The sequence below is a fragment of the Pipistrellus kuhlii genome, unplaced genomic scaffold (assembly GCF_014108245.1).
Source record: "Pipistrellus kuhlii isolate mPipKuh1 unplaced genomic scaffold, mPipKuh1.p scaffold_m20_p_10, whole genome shotgun sequence".
Lineage (NCBI taxonomy): Eukaryota > Metazoa > Chordata > Mammalia > Chiroptera > Vespertilionidae > Pipistrellus > Pipistrellus kuhlii.
Window position 1 is genome coordinate 16,041,512 of NW_023425405.1, and position 23,431 is coordinate 16,064,942.

A 23,431-nucleotide genomic window follows, 5' to 3' on the forward strand; every position below is an offset into this window, starting at 1 on the left:
CTAATGAGGGTTTGTAAGAACATGTATATTAGCTAATGTGCATGTCTACCTATTTCTTTCTCCTCTAATGTCTTGGTCCTGTTTTATTCCTTCTCCTTTTCTCACTTCTGCGGGATATGCCTCAAACCATCCTGGGGGCTTACCCTACCCAACTTAGCTTCCTTCTAGCTAACTCTACTCATGAGCATATGTTTGGCTCCCTAGCTTCCTGTCCAGGAGTCTCACACATCGATACCTTCCTTTGGGATCATTTTCTTCATCAGCCAATGAGAACTGATCAGACTGGACAGTGGGAGAGGCCCAGGACTAGCCCATTAATGTCCAAAGACGGAAGAGTCAGTCCTTTTTAGAGTCAGGTGCCATGGAATACTGTCTTGTCCAGACAGTGAAGAGGCAAGTTGGGGGGAATGTACCTCTTTTGCTCCCTGAACTCCCTCCTTAGTTCATTGGTCCCTACTAGTCTCCCCGCAGTACACATGTTTTAGAGGAAGCATTGGAAATATTTTAGGGTTCACAGCATGGCCAGAATGGGGGCTAGTGAGTATAGATGGGCCATGGGTCATGAAAGCCATAATAAACTTCTCTCTGGGCTCCACCATCTATTGAGATCATGTTTACCTCAGCACTGAATTTCCCTAATTTTTTCTCCTTCCTATGATGCAAGTAAAAAGGGAAAAAATATTTGCTTCTCTTTTATTTTCTAAAGTGTTATTTATTTTCCTTTAAGTTCCCTCCTTGCTTTTCTTTTCTTTTTCTTTTTCTTTTTCTCTCTCCCTTAGTTCTCTTTTGATAGCAGGAACTGTTGATCTTCCTTTGGATTATCTGATTACTAGCAAAAGAGGCTATCAGAAATCTGGAAGCTTCCTCCTCCTCCTTGGCATACCCCCACCCATTTTTTAAATAATGAACTTGGAGATATCAGCTTGTTCAGGTACCTTCTTCTCTATTTTCCTCTCGGTGTTCTTTGAGTAGCCAGGAAAAAGATGCCAGTTTTCTCATAGCTACCCAAAATGTCAATGAAACCTGAGTCAGTGATTTTTTATGAAAATTGTTATTTACCTTTAAGGAGAAAGGAGACATTTTTAAGTCAAGAGAAAACAGTTCTGCAATCTGTGGTTAGCCTAGGTGAGGCGATCCAAATGAATGGTGGCCAGCGGCCAGCATAGGTGCCTCCTGACTGTGTTTCATTAATTTCAGGCAGCGAAAGGACTTGGAGAGAAAGATAATTTTCCTATGAACATTGGAAAGAAGTGTTTTGAGTTGTGTGCAGGCTTTGCCCTTGTTTTAGAACAGCATAAATGGGAGATTTTTATAATCACGATGGGCCCATATTTTTGGATCCCTTGAAACTCCAGATGGAGTGGAAAGAGGGTTTTTTTCTTCCCTTTTCCTTGAGTTTTGCTGAACAAGCCTCCCTGGACCCTTGACAAAGTGTTGGGTCTTCTGTGTAGTTCAAGTGTGCCAGCTCTTGTTAGAATACAATGTAAAGGGGTCTTTCTCACACTAGGAGTCTTTTCTATGGGTTTCTGGTTGTGGTTGTAGAACAAGGCTCATAGGTGAGAAAGCCTTGAATCCACTACTTCCTTAAGAGTCTTATCCCAAGGGACTATCCAAGTCTTATCCAAGGTTCCCACTGCGAAGAGTTTGTAAAAGGTAAAAGACACAGACCCTTCTACTTCCAATCTCTGCTTTGGGATGTTCAACAAAACAAAGCTGTGAACCCCTTGCACTTGCATGCAGCAGACCCCCTGTGAGATGCAGGAGAGCAAACACTCAATCCGGGGAGGGGGAAAATCTGAGACATTTTCCTCCTCACAATTCTCTCTAGCCCAGGTCCAACTTAGTGTCAAATTAAACCTAGATTTTTTAAGTTAACATTTACTAGAGGAGATGGCAGAGCTGCATTCCCTGAAATAGATATTTTAGGCCAAACTTATTACTTAGGGCTTTTTTTTTCTCTCCTCCTTCTTGCTAATTCAAAACAAAACGTCTATCATTCACTCTAACACCAGCCTTTAAGAGCTGGAGACAAATGGAGTCTGAATATTCACGCCCATGTGGTACAAATGAACTGTGATTTCAGGATGCTGGCTGTTTCTCTGACAGGCGAAGAGAGTGGTTGACTAGTTTAATATTTTTGGCTGAGCACACTTTGTTCAAGAGGGATGGAAAAGGCCAACATTAATATTGAATCCTGTTATTTAATGACCCAAAATGATATACCATGGAATGGAGCATCCTGAGTTTGGGGAAAAGTGTGTTGATCATATCCAGAGATGCAGGGGTGGGGATAGGGGTGGGAGGCGGAAGGAAGGAGTGCTTCTAAAGGCATTTTCTCCCAGTTTTTCAAAGAATTCCACTTGTATGTATATTATGTCCATGATTGTGAATCTGATTCCATCACAGACATACAAACTTTATAAATATAAAGACATTGGTTACAATGAGAGACCCTGGGGACACATCTAACTGTCTCCCCCAGATTGCTTGCTAATGGTTTAGAAATAAAAGACGCATTTGTAAGTTAGGGTTGTCTAGGAGACTTGGAACCACTATTAGCACCATCTGTCTTTTTTCTTGTTCTTCAAACATATATTCAGCCACTCATTAATTTATTCACCCTGTATTGAATTGGACCTTCTCCAACCCAGGTGTTATATTAGGTCTGGGCTGCATTAGCAATTCTAGTGTTCCTTCAGCCTCTCCTATCAAATGGACTCTTGTTTTGTTCAATGCAGTGGAAAATTTGGTGAATCCAATAATGCATTCATTGACGTAAATTGTGATTTTTGATACTTTTATTTGTTTTTCACTGGCCTCCTCTTGGCGAAGAGTCATAATATTTTAAATTTCTCTGCCCCCTCATCTACCTATCACACTTAATTATGTGGTTTGTAGGCAAAACACTGCAATGCCCTGGCTGTCTCTGTAATTCTACTTTTCTGAAAATCGCTTTGAAGAAGGATGCACAATTGCCCCTGATGTTAGGTTTCCTAAATTCTGGTTTTCATGAAACATTTTTTTAAAAAATGGATAACTGGAGTTTTGAAGTAATTGAAAATTAAAAGTCAAAATAAGGGTGCTGTGATAATTTTATGGAAAGCGCATAAGAATCAAAGGTGAGAGACTCAAAGTGGATTTGCCATGAATCCAATGGAGCTTGAGCTGTAAGGCCTGTCCCTTGGACAGACTACTGCTGCCTAACCTTTTAAAATCCATAGTGTGTTCTCTTTCTTAAAGAAGGCCTTCCAAGTAACCTTCAGGTCCCACAAAACCTGGGTCTGCCCTGATATGGATACAAACAGATAAACTTAGATGATTCAACATAATGTCTGATTTAAATAAGTAAAAAAAATAAAAAAATTGGCCAACACTGTGAAGTGTTGTAAATTGGTTTTTTAAGGTTTTAGAATGAATTCGACTTGCTTTCTAAAGCAAAACCCACTTAAATGAAATTATAACTCAGTTTGCCAAAGCATAAGTGGACATAAACAGACCCAAATTTTTACTTCATTTATAAACAGCAAGTATGAATTCACCCTAACATGGAGAAGGCCACACCCTCTGGGCAGAAAATGGCTCTTAGGAAGGGGCTTTAGTAGAGGAGCAGGAATCCTTCCAGGCGACCACCATCATTTCATCCTTGCGCTTCCAGCCACCGTCTGCCCTGTATGATGCATTTGCAGGTCTTGTGAGATGGAGCATAGTACTCTGATTAGAAGCACAGATTCCGGGGTCAGGCTGCCTGGATGCAAATCCTGGCTCTACCATTTACTATATCTGTGGTCTCGAGCAAAGACTCGCCTTCTCTGGGCCTCAGCCTTTTTATCTGTCAAATGGAAACAATAAGATTGTTGTAAAGATTTAAAACAGTATTCATAAAGTTGTTAGAAGTGGGCTTAGCAAATGGTAAGTGCTATATTACCTTTGCATGAATAAGTAAACTTCTACACCTGGACTGTAACCCGATATGTGTTCACCGTGAGTTTACCCTTGCATCTCTGCACAGTGCCATTAATAAAGGACTCCCTAGATCAGAGGTCACAGACCTGCAGCCTAAGGCCCACATTGATCTGCAAATGTGCTTCCTTTGCCCAGCATAGATTTTTTTTAAATTTGTAGTTGAATGCTCTTAGGGATGCATAGATTCTTCATTTCCCCATAGGCCCCCAAATATTGACCGCTTTGGTCCTTGAAAGTATTTGAATTTGTCATTCCTGGTAGAAAGGAATGAACACACGTGTGAAGATGCCTACAGTCATGGCCTCTATATTGGGAGCAGGGAGATGGTGACAAATAGGAGGTGCTACGTGAGCCATTGTCACTCCCTGCTGCCCTGCTGCAGTGTTCCAATTGGCCTACCCATCCCCGTGTCTACACTGAAAGTCACAAAAGTGAAATAAAAAATGGATAACTTGAGTAAGAATCTGTTTGAAACAGAGATGTGTGCTACCTAATGTCGGAAGATCATTTTCATCATGGACAGCATTGACTGAGGCTATATCGGTCATGACAAGCAAGGTCATGCTGCCGTCAGGAGCAACTCAAAAGCTTAGTAATTTAAAACAAGAAAAAGGTTTGTCACTCATGCTTTCTCTGTAATCCTGGATAGGCTAGGGCCTCGAGTCCATATCGTTGTCATCTTTACTTGGGGACCTCAGCTGCTATCTGGAGATCTGGCTGCTTGCTGCAGGAGGGAGAAAAGAAATCTCTGAAGGGTCTCAAACCAACAATTCAATGGTCTGTCCCAGAAGTGATATGACACTTCTGTTCACAGTTCATTGGCCAGGACTAGTCACTTGGCCCCAGCTGACCACAAGGAGGGCACATTATCGAATGGTACTTGCTGGTCTGATGGCACAGGACTGATGGCACAGCTGTGGCATTATTTGGACCTTGGATTCTCAGGCCAGAAGTCTTTCAATAAGTCCAACTCGGTCAGTATTTTCCCATATCTATAGAGGCGCAGCAAATAACGCAGCACTGTGAGGAGGTAGCAAAGGAGATGTAGGCCCTGACACTGAGCAGCTTCAGATTTGCTCTGGAGAAGGAGATGTTCTGAATATTTGAATAACAAAGCCATATAGTATTTATTGCTAAAAAGAACAGTGATAGCAATGTTGCAGTTGAAAGAGAGGATGGGCTAGAAAAAAAGTAGGATTGAGTTAGCCTCTAGAAAAATGGATGGCATTTGCAGGAATGGAGGGCATGTTGAGTTACCAAAGAGAGGAAGCAGGAACAAAGGTCCAGAGGCAGACATGAGGGCTAGATTATTGCAGGACCAAGGAATTGTCCTGGCTTGTGTTTGCATGGGAGGGAGGGGAGGAAAAGAACCCAGGTGATGGATACAGTGGTGGAGCTAGTTCATGGAGGACCTCTGAGGTCTACTGAGAAACAGGATGGTGGCATGTGGAAGAAAGATCATCTTTCTTCTCTAAAACCAAACCAAGAGTCCCAGATGCCCAATAGCTTCCCAGACCCACAAGACAGTCACTAAATGGAGACAGTAGTAAGCCTGGGATTGCTCCTGATTCCACTTTAAAGCTTCTTTGATCACTTCTCCTACTAAGGAAGAATATTCAAGTTCAAGTGAAATAGCCTCTCATTGCTGGGGTCAGTTCAGCCCTTTCACTGTTTAACATCTGTTTTTGAAATTCAGCTGAGACCCTAACTTAAATCTGTTTAACTTAAAAAGCAGCAAGGGAACATCTTGTTTTCATGAATGTCCAGAGGCTGTGTGTCAACAAATAAAAGGTCTGTTTGCAGCATTCAAAGTAGAAGGGTTGGTTGTGAGATGTTCTGCCACTGGGGGGGATTTATTGTGGACTATTTGTTTCTTGGAATCATGAACCAAAGTTTGAAAAAATATGTGGACCAGCTTCGCTTAAATCAGCAAATTTCTGTTTGATGATGGTTGAGAAACACGCTTGTACTGTCAGAAGGTCCCTGAGCTGGTTGACTTCTAGAAAGATGCTCCACTCTGCCTCCTATTTGAGCTATGTGAAGATCAGGCCTAACGTGAATTCTCTGCGTCAGTATAAATTCCAGCCGGCAGCGACTGATAAATCATTGCTTTTGTATTACTCACATGGGACCTGAGGTGGGAAGGAAGGGTGAGAATAGTTCGCCATCCTGCAAACCTGACTAACTACTTCACTCCTCACCCACTTCTTTAGGAGAGAAAGGTGGAGAGGAGTTTGATTTATCAGCACCTAGAAGAGTGAGCGTCTGGCACATAACAGAGTCGATATGTATCTGCTTAATGAGTACAGACTCTGGTCTTCCTGCTCCCTGTATGAATGCACATCTGTATATGTGTGAATATCATTCCTGAAAGCTATTGCTACGTATATCTTATTCTAGCCCCCCAAAAAACTATTAGGTCATTCCTGTCATTCTCTTTCATCAAAGTTTATGTTTTTCCTTATGTAACCCTTATCCCAATGTGTCTGCTATTTGTTGCCCATCTCTACCGTCAGACTACCAGCATGATTGGGGAAGGGTAGTCATAGCCACAACTTATGTGCCCCACCAAACAATGTGGGCTACTACGTGAGTGGCATTTCAAAACCCTTGTTGAATGTTTTTATGGAAGTGTTCATTATGAAACTACTAAATTTTCATGGTTGTAGAGCCTTAACCACTCCTAACTGTACATGAGTTTAAACACACCAAGGAGGACAATAGGGCTTATAATGCTCTTGAATATACAGGGGTCTTCTGTGTGATGACATATTCACATTCATTGGACCATACACTCTACTGAAGGTCACGGTGGGATGGGTTGGTCTAACCAGCTCTATGTTTTCCAAGTTGTCAGGCCACATCTGCCATTCTAGCTGGTCCGGATCCATGTCATAACATGTGGCAATTTAGGATTTATTTTCTCTCAAATAGTTAACTAGGTCCTAGTGGAATTAAACCTATGGCTTTAGCCACATTAGCTAAATTCCGGCCCACCAAACCAGCCGGTAAAGGCAGTACAAGGATCTCTGGTCAGATGTTTGAAGTGCCTAGGCGGGGAGGGGGGGAATGGGTAGGGCCAAATGGCTTAATGTGTGCATTCATTTGTCTAGTGGTCCATGTAGACCTTTTTGGAGGTCACACAAAATACAAACATTTCATCTTGAGTGGAAACAAACTGGATTCACTTGCTTCGTTTTTGCTCTGGCTGCCTGTGTAGACGGGGTTGAAATGGGAATGATTTGTTGTGAGTTCCAAAGGCTCTCTAGAGAAATGCTCCTTCGTTTACAAGTGGTGCTATCCCACAATAGTTTCTTGCTTTGTATACTTGAAAACATTCCCAAAGAAACAAAGTTGGATGCAGAAAAAATAATGAGAGAAAAGAAAAATAATACTCTGAATTCTGAACAATTCTACTTTAATAGGTTGATCTGCCTGCCAGCTGGCCACAGCGTTGACTACTTGTAATATATACTTTTGGTAGGCCACATTTAGTTCTTGGAACTGTTTATATTAGACTGCAGAAACTTAATTATTCTAAAATTGGCAGGACTCACTTTGGTTACTTAATGCAGAATTGCTTAGTCATCTTTATACCTAGTGTGGACAGCATTGTTTAAGTGTGAAAAATTGGGAAATGCAAATATGCTCCAAAGAGATTTTAGGTCAGGTAGAAAAACAAGAAGGTGACATTTTTCTCAAGATGCTTAACAGGTGGTTGCCACATGTTTTAATTTGACAGGCTAGGTGACAGCTGAAGTCCTTGATTACAGTATTTTTCTGTTTTCTTTGTGGATTTTGTCAGAAGTAAAATGCTGCTGCTTCTGCTGCTGCTGCTGCTGCTTCTTAGAATGTATTCTAATCCTAGATTTTTCAAGGTCATGGTTTTCCAGTAAAAGTGTGAGGAACTCTAGCCTCAGCCGTCAGAACAGCTTTCTTGTTCTCAGAAACAAACAAGGATGTCATTTCAAGCCAGTTGTCACAAAGATCCCTCTTTTGTCTCTTGATTTGAATATGTATCTTACCATACTTGAACTATCTGCCTTCCAAATATAATGCAGATTTATAGAGCTTCAGCAAGAAGTGGGCAGGCAAAATGAGTTTCTTTCTTGTATTTTCAAGTCTGAAGTGGCGCCGAAGGTCTCCAGTTTTCCCAGGAATGCCCATGGCCTCATACTCTTCCTGTGACCTGGGCTTGGGCTCCTAAGAGAGATGGTGAGAGAAGATAAAAGTCCTGTAGCCAATGGGTAGTGACACAGTCGGGGAAGGGTAGGTTCCCAAGCAAACATCCAGTATGGGGCCTTATGTTTCTAATTACTGAGCATGGTTAGAGAGCCAAATCAGGCAACACTTCTTTTGAGACTGATGGAAGCATTTAAATCAGCTCTGAATGTCAGTATTTTCTAATTATGATGGAAGAGTGGCAAGGAATCTCCAAAGGCCTTGGAAATTTGGAGTGTTTCAGATCAACCCTGATTCTTTCAGTTTCTTATTCATCATCTGTCTGTTTTGTCCTTCTTTCTCTTTGAACGTCCCAGAACAAACATATTCCCCCAGTCAGTAATGCCTAATACTCCTCTTCCTGAAACCAGAATGTCTTTCTAGGTCAAGGTCCTTTTCCACTAGAGGGAAACAGCAATTCCAAATCACTATATAAAATGGAGCTCCATTAGAGAGCAACCAAAGGACTTGTATGCATGCATATTAGCATAACCAATGGTCACAGACACTGGGGCTGTGGGAACTTGCCTGGGGTGGGAATGGCTGGCAGGCAGGGAGCGGGGTTTGGGGGGAGAGGAGTCAATTGGGGAAAAGTGAGACATATGTAAAACTTTAGACAATAAAATGAATAAATAAATAATGGAACTCTATAGCAAATCACCACCATCCCCAAGGTTACTAAGAGCTCAAAAGGAGACGTGGCATTTTGGTAATGTGTTAGCAGAGTTTGTCTGTTTGCCAGTCAAGTCCATTGAATAAGGACCGCCCTGGAGTCCATTTCAGTTCAATAAATGTGGGCCCATGCTGACTATAAGATAGAACAGTCAGGTCTTTGAAGGATTACAATCTTCTGGGAAAGACAGCTATGTTCTTAGTAATTAAAATATAAGCCACAGACTAAGTATTGCAATTGAAGTATAAATGTGGGTATCAGGGCGAACTCATGTCAGATAGTCTTAAGCCTATACTGTGAGCCATTCCTTACATGAAGAATTGTCCAGGAATCCCCAAACTAACAAACTGCTGAAACTACCAGCTAAATGATTCATGTGAAAACAAAAAGGGAGCATTCTAGCTGCTTTTCAGCTTATGATTTGACTGCTGTATAAATGTATGTGTTTAAATTATGTATCTATTATGTCTAAGGGCCATAAGGGATAATGCCCCTCGGTTTTGTTTCAAAGCTTTTCATCTTAGATTATAAAGTCCTAGAAGATTGTCTCTAGCTTGCTTCATGACACCAGAGCACAATAAATGCATTTGATGATCATGATGAATAGATGTTGAAAAAATTTCACTGGGGAGTTATTAGTCACTGGTCAATAATAACATATTCTTCATGTTCAAAAATGTTGCCTTTGACAAAGTACCTTCTGGATATACCTTTAAATTGTTTCCTACAGTGTAAATGGATTTGCATTCAGCCATCTAAACTCCCTCACCTTGATATAATCTTGTATTAACAAGACAGCTAACTAAGGCTCTGGATCTTATTTTTAATCACTAATTGGAAGTATTAGTTTAAAAACCAATCACAAAAAGCAGACTCATCGGTTGCCGGTATTTTTATGGCTAAGTAGATCAGAAAGGCCCAAGGGTCATGAACAAGCAAAACTGCTCTTATGTAAAATATGACAATTTCTGTACCATCTTTATGATTGATAAAGACCTCTGATCACTGTTTTTTTGTTCCAAATAAACCACTCGTAGGCCTTATTATGCAACTTGAAGAAAGATCTCTCTTCAGAAAGTGTCTGAATTTCTTTTGCATTTGCCATGCTATCTTAGTAGCTAGTGACCAGTCACAACTAGATTGCCCGATCTCTAAGACCCTCAACAGGAAAAGAGATAGATTACTAATGATGGCATTAGATGATCACATCCATGCTGAGAGATGCTGGCCTGTGCCACACCACACATTTTATTCCATCTTTTCAAGGAGATTATAAGATCTTTGAAAACAGACACCATGTCTTACATATGCCTCTGAACTACATAACATTACTTCACACGGTACAATCAGGGCTTATAGAACTATCCAATAGAACTCTTTGTAATGACATAAATGTTTTCTGTCCTGTCTTCTATGGAAGCCACTACACACACATGACCATAGAGCGCTTGCAATGGACTAACGAAGCTGAGGAACTAAATTTCTAATTTCATTTTATTTTAATTAATTTTCATTTTAATTGCTTCACGTGACTAGAACTGATTGGACAGCACATCAATTGAATATTCAAAATATCTTTCACTGTGTCCTAACCAGATGGTCTTTTCACCTCTACCTATTTCCAGTAACAAGTTCATACTTTCTCAGCAGCTCTACCCATTGTCAGAGAATTCTGTTGGGGCCAGGACAGCCAGCCTCACCACATCAGAACCAGCCTCTGTTATCAGGCATACATTTAGAAAGCACATTTATACCTTTATTTATTTATAGCAAAGCTATGTGTGTGTGTGTTTTCTCACACAGACACAGGTTGGTGGGAAACCTCCATTTTTGCCTAAAGATTTACATCTATACCTTTTCTCTTCTCTAGGGGCTAAGAGAGCAGCCTTGGCCACATGTCCATTCTGATTTGGTATTAACCCTCCATGTCTTTCACTTTAATTCTCCTTGACTTTGCCAGGGAAAAGTATTTTTAAAAGGGCACCGAAGGAACTGTGTTCCAAATTGTCATTTCTCCTCCCTCTTCTAGGAAAACCTTTCATTTGATTTAGCGATCACTCCAAATAGCAATCCTGGTTTCCCACCGATGGGCTGTAGTTAAGGAGCTGATGCCAAAGTTCTGTATGTTTTAGTTGCCTTTCTTTAAATGGAGATAAATCTATTTTTCTTACAATGATAGCCATGGTGTTTTGAACAATATAAAGTGCTCTGAATAAGGTGGCTATATTGGTGATAAAATTTTAAGATGCAACTACAATTTCTAAATGTGTTGTCTTCCCAAGTATTGAAGTCAGTATATATAAACACCATCATTTTACAAATCTAAAATGCCTGAAGTATTGCCTGGCCATTGTTGCTCAGTGGTTGAGCATCAACCCATAAATTAGGAAGTCACAGTTTGATTCCTGGTCAGGGCACATGCCTGGGTTGCAGGCTTGATGCCCAGCAGGGGGTATTATTTCTCATCCTTAATGTTTCTATCTCTCTCCCTCTTCATTCCTCTTTTTGAAATCAATAAAAAAATATATTAAAAAATCAAAATGCCTGAAGTGTCCACTAAAAAGGACTATAAAAGCACAGATACATAAGTTTTAGTAACGTAAGTCTGTCAGTTCTGGTGTTTTAAAATGGAAAATATAGAGGAAATGTAATGATAAAAGGCTGAGTAAGGAAAGAAAGAAAAAAATAGGACATCGCTTTTTAGTTTTTAGTAGGGCTTTGTGTTCTAGATTCTACCGATTAGAGAAAAGAAACAACTGAAGAAGGCAAAGTTCCTCAGATTGATCTCATTCATTCTTATTTCTATGTTGCTGGACTTCACAGATGTGCCTTGATGATTTTATGTATTTTTTTTTAAGTAGCACAGATTTTTGGAACAAGATGGTGAAGGTTGAGCTCAAGTTAAGTCCAAACTATATGTTAGAATCCGTGTATTTATTTGGTTTTTGAGTCCCAAATGAACCATTTGGTTCAGAAAAGAGCAAAGCAGGTTGATAAACTGAATTTTTTTAAAAGGACAAAAGTTCATTTTCTATAGTCAGAAAGAAAACTCTGCCAGATTTACTGTGTAACTACTGCAAATGTGGGTTTATTCAACTTTGAGAGTCATATTTAATCTCTTACCAAGGTCTTTAATTTTTTTTTGTAAACACTGATCAATCAATAAAATACAGAGATAAATCAGCTTGAGTTACATTTTTTATACTCAGAATGATAAAATCTATAATAAAAGTCTAATGGTTCAAATCAGCTATAATTCCTGAGTGCCTATCATGTTTCAATAGGGAAAAGATTTTTTAAAGACTTTCATAAATGGACTTAAGAACAAAGCATGTAAGTAAACTTAAGAATAAAGCATGTAAGTAGGAAGTAAAATATCAATAAATTATTTAAATAACAGCTAGAGCAATTGAGGATCTATGGCAAGGTGGTATCTTATTAATTTATTAATTACCAAAATGAATCATAGGTGTTCAAGAAGGGAGCTATCACTTCTAAGCTCAAGTCCTCAGAAAAGGCATCATGAAGGAATCCAAGCTAAAAATTCATGGCTGAATATGAACAAGGAAGACAATAGGGAGCCCATTCCCTTGCTGGAATAGTATTAATAATGAAATTACAGAGGTGAAACATTGTATGACACACTTGAGAGGCAATAAAATATTTTTACAATGCCATGAAGTGATCTGCTTAGTTAATGCTTTCTAAATCAGAAAGCTTAGATAATGCTTAGTTAATGCTTTCTAAACAGAAATTAGAAAAGAATGCACTTAGATATCAAAGCATTTAGGCCTGGAAAGGAAGAAACATGGACATGCCCTGTTTGATGCAGGCATCTTTGCTAGATTAGATAGTAGGTATAGACCGATACTATTACATGGGGTTAAATGAAACCTTGGGCATCATCTGGTCCAACCATCTCATTTTCCAGAGGAGAAAAGCTTAAAGAGGGTCAGTAGGCCTCCTAACTCTAAGTCTAGGTCATTGATTGCCAGGGATTTGTCGAGGAGCTCAATGGAAGTATTTGGGGTGAGTGAAGATAATTTGAAAAGCAGAGGCTGCAGAATCTGATGGAGTATGTTACACCCAGAAATTATGCAGTGCTTGTAGTATGAAGAGAAACATCACTGGGTTGCAATGATGACCCAAATAAAACTATCTCAAACCTTTAGGAGAGACAAAATATGGTCCCTGGTTTTCCTTCCCAAGCCCCTGAATCTCATGAACAAAACACAAAAAGCAGGTGATGGGTGTGACCCAAGGTGGGAGATGTGTCTGATAAGCCTGGTAGAAGCTTAAAGAAGCAAAAAAACTATGGACTGATTTCTCAACAGAAACACATCAGGCCAGAAGGGAAGGGAATGAAATATACAAAGTCATGCAAAGCAAGAGTCTGAATCCAGGAATACTATACCCAATAAGGCTATCAATCAAAATTGAAGGTGAAATCAGGAGCTTCACAGACAAAAAAGGACTAAGGGAGTTTATTACCACCAAACCAGTAATGCAAAAAATGCTAAAGAGTCTGTTGTAAAAAGAAGAAATAGGAAGGGAAGAAGGAACACAGGCATAAAGAATATAAATGGCAAAAAACAAGTACCTATCAATAATAACTTTAAATGTAAGTGGATTAAATGTCCCATTCAAAAGACATATGGTAGCTGAATGGATAAGAAAACATGACCCATATATCTGTCTACAGGAAACCTACCTCAGAACAAAGGACTCACACAGACGGATGACAAAGGAATGGAAAAAGGTTTTTCAGGCAAATGAAAATGAAAAAACAAAACAAAAAAATCTGGAGCAGCAATATTTTTATCTGACAAATTAGACCTCAAAGTGAAGGCCATAACAAGAGATAAGGAAACCCACTTCATAATATAAAAGGAAGCAATTCAACAAGAAGATATAACTCTTGTTATATGTAAGATATGGTAAATATATATACACCCATACAGGAGCACCCAAATACATAAAAAATTCCTTTGGAGGATATCAAGGGAGAGATTGATAGCAATACAGTCATACTAGAGGACTTAAATAGTCTACTAACACCACTGGACAAATCCTCTAAACAAAAATATCAGCAAAGAAACATCAATCCTAAATGACTCACTAGACCAGATGGAATTAATTGACATCTTCAGAACATTTCACCCCAAAGCCACAGAATATACATTCTTCTCAAGTGCACATGGGTAATTTTCAAAGATATACTACATATTGGGACACAGGCAAAGTCTCTTCAAATTCAAGAAGATAGAAATCATATCAAGCATCTTCTCAGATCACAGTGGCATAAAACTAGAAATCAACTACAATAAAAACAATCCAAAAAAATCAAACACATGGAAACTAAACAGCATGATATTAAACAATGATTGGGTTACCAAAGAGATTAAAGAAGAAATGAAAAGCATCATGGCAACAAATGACAATGAAAACACAACAATCCAAAATCTATTGGACACAGTGAAAGCAGTCTTGAGTGGGAAGTTCATAGCTCTGCAGGCCTACCTCAAAAAACAAGAAAAAATGGTAATAAATTATCTAAACCTACAACTTAAAGGGAGAGAGAGAGAGAGAGAGAGAGAGAGAGAGAGAGAGAGAGAGAGAGAGAGAGAGAGGCCCAGCATAAGCAGAAGGAAGGAAATAATAAAGATCAGAGCAGAGATAAATGACATAGAGACCAAAAAAACAATACAAAAGATAAACAAATCCAAGAGTTGGTTCTTTGAAAGGATAAACAAGATTGATGAACCTCTACCAGGCTCACCAAGAAACAAAGAGAGGACCCAAATAAATAAAATCAGAAATGAAAGAGGTGAAATAACAACCGATCCCACAGAAACACAAATGATTATGAAAAAATACCATGGAAAACTCTATTCCAACAAAATAGACAACCTAGATGAAACGGACATATTCTTAGAAAAATACAAGCTCCTAAAACTCAATCATGAAGAATCAGAAAACTTGAATAGGCCAATAACTACCGAAAAAATTGAAGCAGTGATAAACAAAATCTTCAAACAAACCAAAGCCCTGGTCCAGACAGCTTTCCAGGGTAGTTCTACCAAGCATTCAAAGAACTTATCCTCCTTAGACTATTCCAAAAAATTCAAGAGGAAGGCACACTTTCAAGCTCTTTCTATGAAGCCTGCATTACCCTAATCCCAAAACCAGATAAAGACAACAACAACAAAAAAGAGAACTACAGGCCAATGTCCTTGATGAACATAGATGCTAAAATCCTCAACAAAATTCTAGCAAATCAAATTCAGCAGTACATTAGAAAGATCATACAACATGACCAAGTGGGATTTATTCCAGGGATGCAAGGATGGTACAATATCCGCAAATCAATAAATGTGAGACATCACATAAACAAACAGAGAGACAAAAATCACATAATCACATCAACCCATGCAGAAAAAGCATTTGACAAAATCCAACACCCTTTCTTGATCCAAAACTCTCAGCAAAGTAGGAATAGAAGGATTGTACCTTAACAAAATAAAAGCTTTATATGACAAACCTACAGCCAACATCATACTTAATGGGCAAAAACTAAATTCATTTCCCTAAGAACAGGAACAAGATAGGGATGCCCACTTTCACCACTCCTGTTCACTATAGTACTGGAAGAGCTAGCCATAATGATCAGACAAGAAGAAGAAATAAAAGGCATCCAAATTGAAAAAAGAAGAAGTAAAACTGTCCTTATTCAAGATGACATGATATTATACATAGAAAACCCAAAGACTCCATAAAAAACTATTAGACCTAATAAATGAATTTGGCAATTTAGCAGGATATAAAATTAACACCCAGAAATCTATGGCCTTTTCATACACCAATAATGAACTCACAGAAAGAGAAAGGAAAGAACTATCTCATTTATCATTGCACCAAAAAATTAAGATACCTAGGAATAAACTTAACTAAGGAGATAAAAGACCTGTACTTGGAAAACTACAGGACATTGAAAAAAGAGATAGAAGAAGACATAAACAATTGGAAGAACATACGATGTTCATGGATTTGTAGAATCAGCATCATTAAAATGTCCATACTACCCAAATTTACAAATTCAACATGTCCATACTACCCAAATTTACAAATTCAATGCAATCCCCATTAAAATACCAATGGCATATTTCAAAGATCTAGAACAAACTCTCCAAAAATTCATCTGGAATAAAAATAAAACAAAAAACCTTGAATAGCCACAGCAATCCTAAGAAAGAAGAACAAAGTTGGAGCCATCACAATACCAGATATCAAGCTATATTACCAATCCACGGTTCTCAAAATGGCCTGGTACTGGCACAAGAACAGACATATAGACCAATGGAATAGAACAGAGAACCCAGAAATTGACCCATTATGCTCAATTAATATTTGACAAAGAGGCAAGAGCATACAATGGAGCCAAGACATTCTCTTCAATAAATGGTGCTGGGAAATTTGGTCAGATACATGCAAAAAATTGAAACTAGATCACCAACTTATACCATACACGAAAACAAACTCAAAATGGTTAAAGGACTTAAATGTAAGATGAGAAACCATAAAAATTTTACAAGACTTCATAAGCAGCAAAATAGCAGACATATGTCGTAGCAATATCTTTACAGACACAGCTCCTAGGGCAATGGAGACTTAGGAGAAAATAAACAAATGGGACTACATCAAAATAAAAAGCTTCTGCACAGTAAAAGAAACCATCAACCAAACAAAAAAGCCTACTGCATGGCAATATTTGCAATAAGGGTTTAATCCCCAAAATTTATAAAGAACTCATACAACTTAACCAAAGGAAAATAAATGATCCAATCAAAAAATGAGCAAAGGATCTAAATAGACATTTTTCAAAAGAGGACATACAGAAAGACCAGAGACATATGAAAACATGCTCAAAGTCACTAACCATCTGAGAGATACAAATCAAAACAACAAAATACCGTCTCATACCTGTCAGAATGGCTATCATCAACAAATCAACAAACGACAAGTGCTGGTGAGGATGTGGAAAAAAAGGAACCCTCTTGCACTGCTGGTAGAAATGCATACTGCTGCAGTCATTGTGAAAGACAGTATGGCATTTCCTCAAAAAGTTAAAAATGGAATTCCCATTTGGCCCAGTGATCCCACTTCTAGGACTACATCCCAAGAAATCAGGAAAGGATATATGCACCCCTATGTTCATAGCAGCACATTTTACAATAGCTAAGATTTGGAAACAGCCTAAGTGCCCATCAGCAGATGAGTGGATTAAAAAACTGTGGTACATCCACACAATGGAATACTGTGTTGCTGTAAAGAAGGAACTTTTACCATATGCAACAGCATGCATGAAACTGGAGAGCATTATGCTAAGCGAAATAAGCCAGTCGGAGAAAGATAAATATCACATGGTCTCACTCTTATGTGGGATATAATGATCAATATAATTTGATGAACAAGAATAGATCCAGAGACAAATGTTAGGGGAAGGAGGTAAGAGAACAACCAAAGGACTTGTATGCATGCATATTAGCAAAACCAACAGATACAGACACTAGGACAGTGGGGGCTTTCCCAGGGTGGGAATGGCTGGGAGGGGGGGAGGGGAAGGGTGGTCAATTGGGGGAAAAGGGGACATGTAAAACTTCAGACAATAGAAAGGAACAAAAGCAAGAAAGTCTGAAATATAAGTTCCAGAAAGGCAAGGACCTTTTCAGTCTTGTTCACTGTTGAGTTCCCAGTGCCTAGAGCTTCAGAATTTAGTACATAATAAATGTTCAGTAATAGTCATTGAATATTGAAGGTATAAATATTTTCATGAGGTTTCATTGAGGTAGTTGGACCTTGCAACTTATAGTAGACCCAGTACGATGAATAGTCAGAAAGGATCTGCTTAACTACTAATGATTAGGAGTGTTGAAAGACTAGACTCCTTGCAATAACAGAAATAGTAATGTGAATGAGGATATAGTGGGTCAGAGGAGAAAGGCATGTATTGAGGAAGGTGCAATCCAAGAGAAAAAAATCTCTAACATCTCAAAAAAAAAAGTATGCAAGGAATGGCTATCCACGAATGGCTATCCTAATTTATGAATCTTACCAAAAAAAAAAAAAAAAAAAAAAAAAAAAAAAAAAAGTAACAATGAGGGGGGGTGGCAATGGTGGGATAAGGGCCATATGTAATACCTTAATCAATAAAGAAATAAAAGAAGTAACAATAAAATTATAAGTGCTTAATACATGTTTGCAAGGTTGAATTTAATTAATGCCTCTGAGACATGATAATTTTATGAGTTCCATACGGGTTTGAAATTAAAGAGGCATGGGTAACTTTAAAGATCACTTCATACCCGAGTCTACGTGATCGAATGAATTAAACCAGAGATCACTGACAATAATATTCTCAGGACTTCCCTGTAGTGCTCTTACTTATTCTTTGAAAGGAAAAACAATTCCCAAAAGGAAACAGTGGCTTAGTAAGAATATTATTATGGTTAAGAGCACATAATGTAAAATAGGGATTATAATAGCTACCTCACAGGTTTATCGGTATTATGTAGATAAAATAAGATGACATATTTTAAAATGGCTCAGCAAGCTATTAAGCTACACACACACATACACCATGGAGGAAACTTAAACGCATATTCCTAAGTGGAAAAAAAGAGTCTGAAAAGGCTACATGCTGTATGATTTCAGCTGTATGCCATTCTGGAAAAGGCAAAGATATAGAAACAGTGACAAGATTAATGGTTGCCACGGGTTGGGGTGGGAGAGGAAGGGATGGATAAATAAATGGAGGGGCGATCCCAGTCATATGGGATTAGAGCCCATACCTGCTCTTAACTTGACTACATGGGCAAAGACTCTATATCCAAATAAGGTCACATTTGGAGATACTGGGATTTAGGAATTCAACCCTAACTGGGAGTACACAATTCAATGCAAATATGGAAGAAATTGTGGGCAGAGGTGAAGGAGAGGGAATATATGGGAACTTGGTACTTTATGTTCATATTTTTTAAAGCCTAAATCTACTCTAAGAAATAAAATACATTGATTTAAATAAAAGTTATTTTCTTTTTAAAAAGCCCAGCACATAGTACATACTCAATAAACGTTAGTTATTTTAGAACTCAACTAACTTATTCAAAGTCCCGGACACTACAGGTTTTATTCTTGATGTATTTCAAAACCAATATTGGTGCTGCCCCCAAAGACTTTTTCCCCCACCCACTCACCATTCAGTTTATGATAATTTGAGGGTAAATAAGACTTAGTTTTCATCACATGATTCTCCCCCTAATAACTGAGTACTTATGGTGTCATTATCAAAAGGAAGGACAGTGTGTTTAAATGATTTGAAAACTGTAACACTGACTTATTACTTAATTACAGCAGTATGGGTGTGCCCTGGTTGTTTTTGTAGTTGCTGCTGTTAATCCTCACCTGAGGATATTTTCCCATTGCTTTTTAGAGAGAGTGGAAGGGAGTGAGACAGGGAGAGAAAAACATCGATGTGAGAGAGACATGCCATTTTGTTGCCTCCCACACATGCCCTTGACTGGAATTGAACCCAGGACCTTTCAGTCCACATGCCAATGCTCTATCCACTGAGCCAAACCGGCCAAGGCTGGCATACCCTGTTTTAAGGCGATCCCATATTTGAGAACCCATATTGAAAAGACAGATATATCAATAGGTAATGGCTCATTTGCCTTTGTAAAGTGCTTTTCCCCCTTTACAAAAGGAAGTCACATCAGAGTTCTTTCAGTAGCATGACTACAATTCTCCCAACCCCACCCCCCAGCACAAAAATCTAGCTTTTCATAAGACTTTTCAAGAATCCATCTGCCCCGTTCATTGGCATGTCCCTCCTTTAGCCCGCCTGTCTCTTTCAGGCCGGCTCTGTCCATTCGTGACCCCCAGGAGCTCCACAGTTTACAGAATCTCTCTGCCTTGACGTTTCATCACTTCATTGGTTGAGGACCTGTTTCCTAATCAATGTTGCTGGAAGGAATTTGGCATTGACTGGGGCTGGGGGAGGAAATGAGAGATTACTAGCTGGGGACATGGAAGCTCCTGCTCTCAGAAGAGGGAGGGGCAGGGAAGTCACTCACAGTTCTACCCAGACATGGCTCCCCTCATGTAAGAACATGCCAGCGATGTTCAGAAGTTCTGAGATATAGGGTGTGAGGATTAAGAAAGATCTTCAATTCCATGCTGGCATGAGACCAAGAGCCATTTTCACACATAAACACACACACACACACACACACACACACACACACACACACACCAATGGAGAGTCACGTCACACGGTACACAGATGTGCTTTCTCCTCTCCCTCAGATAGACTCATCACATGTCCACAAAGAATAACACAGGCACTTGTCTAGGTAGACTCTCTCTCTGTCTCTCTATCTCTCTTTCCTCTCTCCCTAAGTGTCATATATATATATATATATATATATATAATCAGCAGTATTTAAATGAGTAAATAACTAGATAGGAATAGAATTTTTCTCTAGTTGGAAAAGAAAAACAGATAAGTAATGAAAGGTGAGGGGTAGGAGGAAAGGATGGGGAGGAGAAAAAGAATGTGTGCGAGAAGGAAGCCAGGGAGCTGCCCAGCCAAAGTGCCCACATGAAGTTGGTTACTCTCCCTTCCCTTAGGGCACTTGAAGGTGGGCCACCGCCTGCATCTTCCCCTGCTGGACTCCTTGTCTCACTGCCCCTTAGCACCTCCCCCGGGGCACCGGCAGAGAAGCCAGAGAAGCGGAACCCCTGTGGCTCCCCAAGGCTGGCCGGCTGCTTAGCTCGGGTAAGGGAGGAGTGGAGGCTCAGAGGATGCTCTTCAAGCTATAATACTTGGATAAATTAAGGAAAGTTAAATTGTTTGCCTCCAGACAGGCCTCCTTCCCCATTTCTGTTTGCTGTTGCCATAGTTGTTGAGAAGTGGCTTATAGACAACAAAAGGCTTTATTGAAGGGAGGAAAGAGCGGAGTTGACTCTCCCTGCACTGCGCTCGGAACAGGAGCCCATCCCAGGACCCGAAGCTCACTTTTTTTCCTTCCCCCATTCTGATTCCTATGATGAGACCAGGCTGGAAAAAGTAGAGAAATTTCTCTTTGGTTAATGAAATATATATATATTTTTTAATAAATAGGAAAATGGATTCTTTTCTTCATAACAAGCAACATTTTAGAGAGAACTCTTGGTAGGAGTAAGATTAGAAAAACACCTTCCCATGTAAAAACCCCACATAAACACCAGAATTCAAATTTCTAAAAGATTTATAAGCAGTATAAGTAATACCCTGGGGGTGGTGGGGAGAGAAAGGGGAAACTTCCAAACATTGGATCGTTTTGTTTTTGTTGGCTGAGGTTTTATTTTTGTTTGTGTGGGGTTTGTGAAGGGGGGTGGGGGTGGAGGCGGGGAGAGGAATGCTTGAAAAGAAAACCTGACCATTTATTTAAGAAGGGCTCTCTGACTTGGCTTCTTAAATCTTAAGTTTTGCTTTTTGCTCCCTCCAACCAAGCTGCACTCGGGGATGGCTCCCGGCTCTGCAAGGCTCCCTGTTGGCCTGCGCAGAGCAAATGGCTCGTCTCATGTGCACAGAAAGGCTGGAAAGTATTTTTTTGTGATCCGAGTGCAGCGGAGAGTCTAGGATTCCAGAGGAAGTGGAGGCCTCCCGCTCCACACAGGAAACAATCTTCAAGCAGGCCTTAAACGCCAGATTCCAGGCCGAGTTTAACTAACCACTGACAGCTCTGTAAACAAAGCAAGGACAAAAAGAGCCGGCTTCCCCTTTTCTGGTAGTCATTCTGGGCTCGGGGCTGCGGGGGAATTCTGGAATACTTGACTCCATGGCACAGACGCGCAGGGGAGGCAGCGGGCTCCTCAGCTGAAGAGCTGGAAAGGGAGGATCTTTCTGGGATTAAAACCGTCACGGAGGAGGTAGGAGAGGATCCAGCCGCGCCTTTTACCAGGAGCCGGGCCTTTTAAGCTCTGGGAACAGCTTGATCCTAAGGAAACCGCTTTTTGAAAAGAAAAAAACAAACGCTGCTGCCTTATGTTTACTCATGGTATTATTGCTGTGCTCTGTATCATCATTCTGATGCTAATATTCTTTTAGGCTATGCAGATGATGCCTGGGTAGTCGTGTTAATTGGTGTTGTCTTTTCTTTTTTCTCTCGTAGTTCCTACATGTTCCCTTTCTTGCCACTTTTCTGTTTTCCCCTCTTTGCTTTCTTCTGCTCTTTGTTCCCTCTTTTTGTAACTTTTGTCCGTGTGTGGCTCCGCAAGTCACAAAGAACAAAACCTCTCCCAAGCTCATCAATATTTCTGGTCTTCAAAACCTCTCTGATTCCTGAGGTCTGTCTTTCTTTCTTTCTTTTTTTTTTTTAAACTGGAATCTTACTTATTTGCCTCAAATAGTTTCATGAATGAGACTGAACTTCACACGGAAAGGACTCAGCTCAGGAGTTAGAAATTGATCCGTGGCTACCGGATCAGTCTTCTAAGGTGTTTTTCTAAGAGTAAAGAAAAAAAGGAGGGAATGAAAAAACGGTGGGGGTGGCTAAAGCAATTCATGGTAAATAATAACTCGGACTCCTCGATGATACTGATTCCACCTCCTCCCCTCTAGATCCAGACACCATCTGGTCTCCCGAACCCTGAACCCACGCCATGGATGACTTTGAACGTCGCAGGGAACTGAGGAGGCAAAAGCGGGAAGAGATGCGCCTGGAAGCAGAAAGGTAAGGGTCTAGGCTGAAAGATATTTTTGTGTTGTGTTGATGACAGTGTTGGGGTCAGGCCTCACAGAGCATCACGCTGGAGGGCCAAGCGTGGCACACTAACCCGCTGGCAGCAGTCGTTACGGAAAGTTTTCCTGTGAGGCCTCCAACTTCTGCCTTAACAAACAACCATCAAGAAAAAGAGAGACTGCAGAAGAACCAAATAGTCGCATTCACTTAGGGTCTTTCAGAGTGGAGTTTTTAAACGACAAAGGCAGCGTGTGGAGAAAAGTTTCAGAAGCAGTGATACTATTAAAGTGACATGAAAATGACAAATATTGAATATTGAAACCATTTAGGAAATGGGAGTCTCTGTTTTTAAAAAAAGTAAAGGCAGCAAATACCAGATGGATCTTGTGGCACATTTTTATTCTTATTAGAAAAGCATGCAGATGCAGGAATCTGTGTATGACAGGTTCGTAGCCAGTGGGTGTGTTACTGTACAGATTCTGAGTTTAGTTGGAAGCTGCTGCCTTGTGTAGGGCCTCTGTTGTGATGACTCTAAGGGCAGGTTGAGGGAATGAAACAATGACATGTGAAGCACAGAATATAAATGCATATTTCAAATTTTTGACCTCAGAGCCGAGGACAGTGGCATTAAAAGTCTTTAGAGAAAGCGGTGTTGGCATTGGCAGGAAGGAAAACGTTAAACAATGATCTTAAAATCAAATCAGTGTTGCCTCACAGTAATTCCGGGGCACAAATGACAAGGTGCTAGTAAGGGGGTCCTTTAGCGATTCTGCAGGAGGGAACTGGAACT

General features: G+C 39.8%; 1 protein-coding gene across 8 annotated transcripts in view; it reads left to right on the forward strand.

The window, feature by feature from the left end:
• Positions 1 to 23,431, forward strand: part of CALD1 (caldesmon 1) — a 186,323-nt gene that overhangs the window by 61,823 nt on the left and 101,069 nt on the right. For 6 of the 8 annotated variants that reach the window (XM_045576937.1, XM_045576930.1, XM_045576945.1 and 3 more), the window contains one exon: positions 22,521 to 22,632. In XM_045576937.1, the coding sequence (XP_045432893.1) occupies positions 22,562 to 22,632 (71 nt within the window). In that variant the 5' untranslated portion in view covers positions 22,521 to 22,561. Of the gene's footprint in view, positions 1 to 21,654; positions 21,830 to 22,520; positions 22,633 to 23,431 lie in introns of those variants that run through there. The other 2 variants (XM_045576941.1, XM_045576950.1) reach the window with 2 other exon arrangements.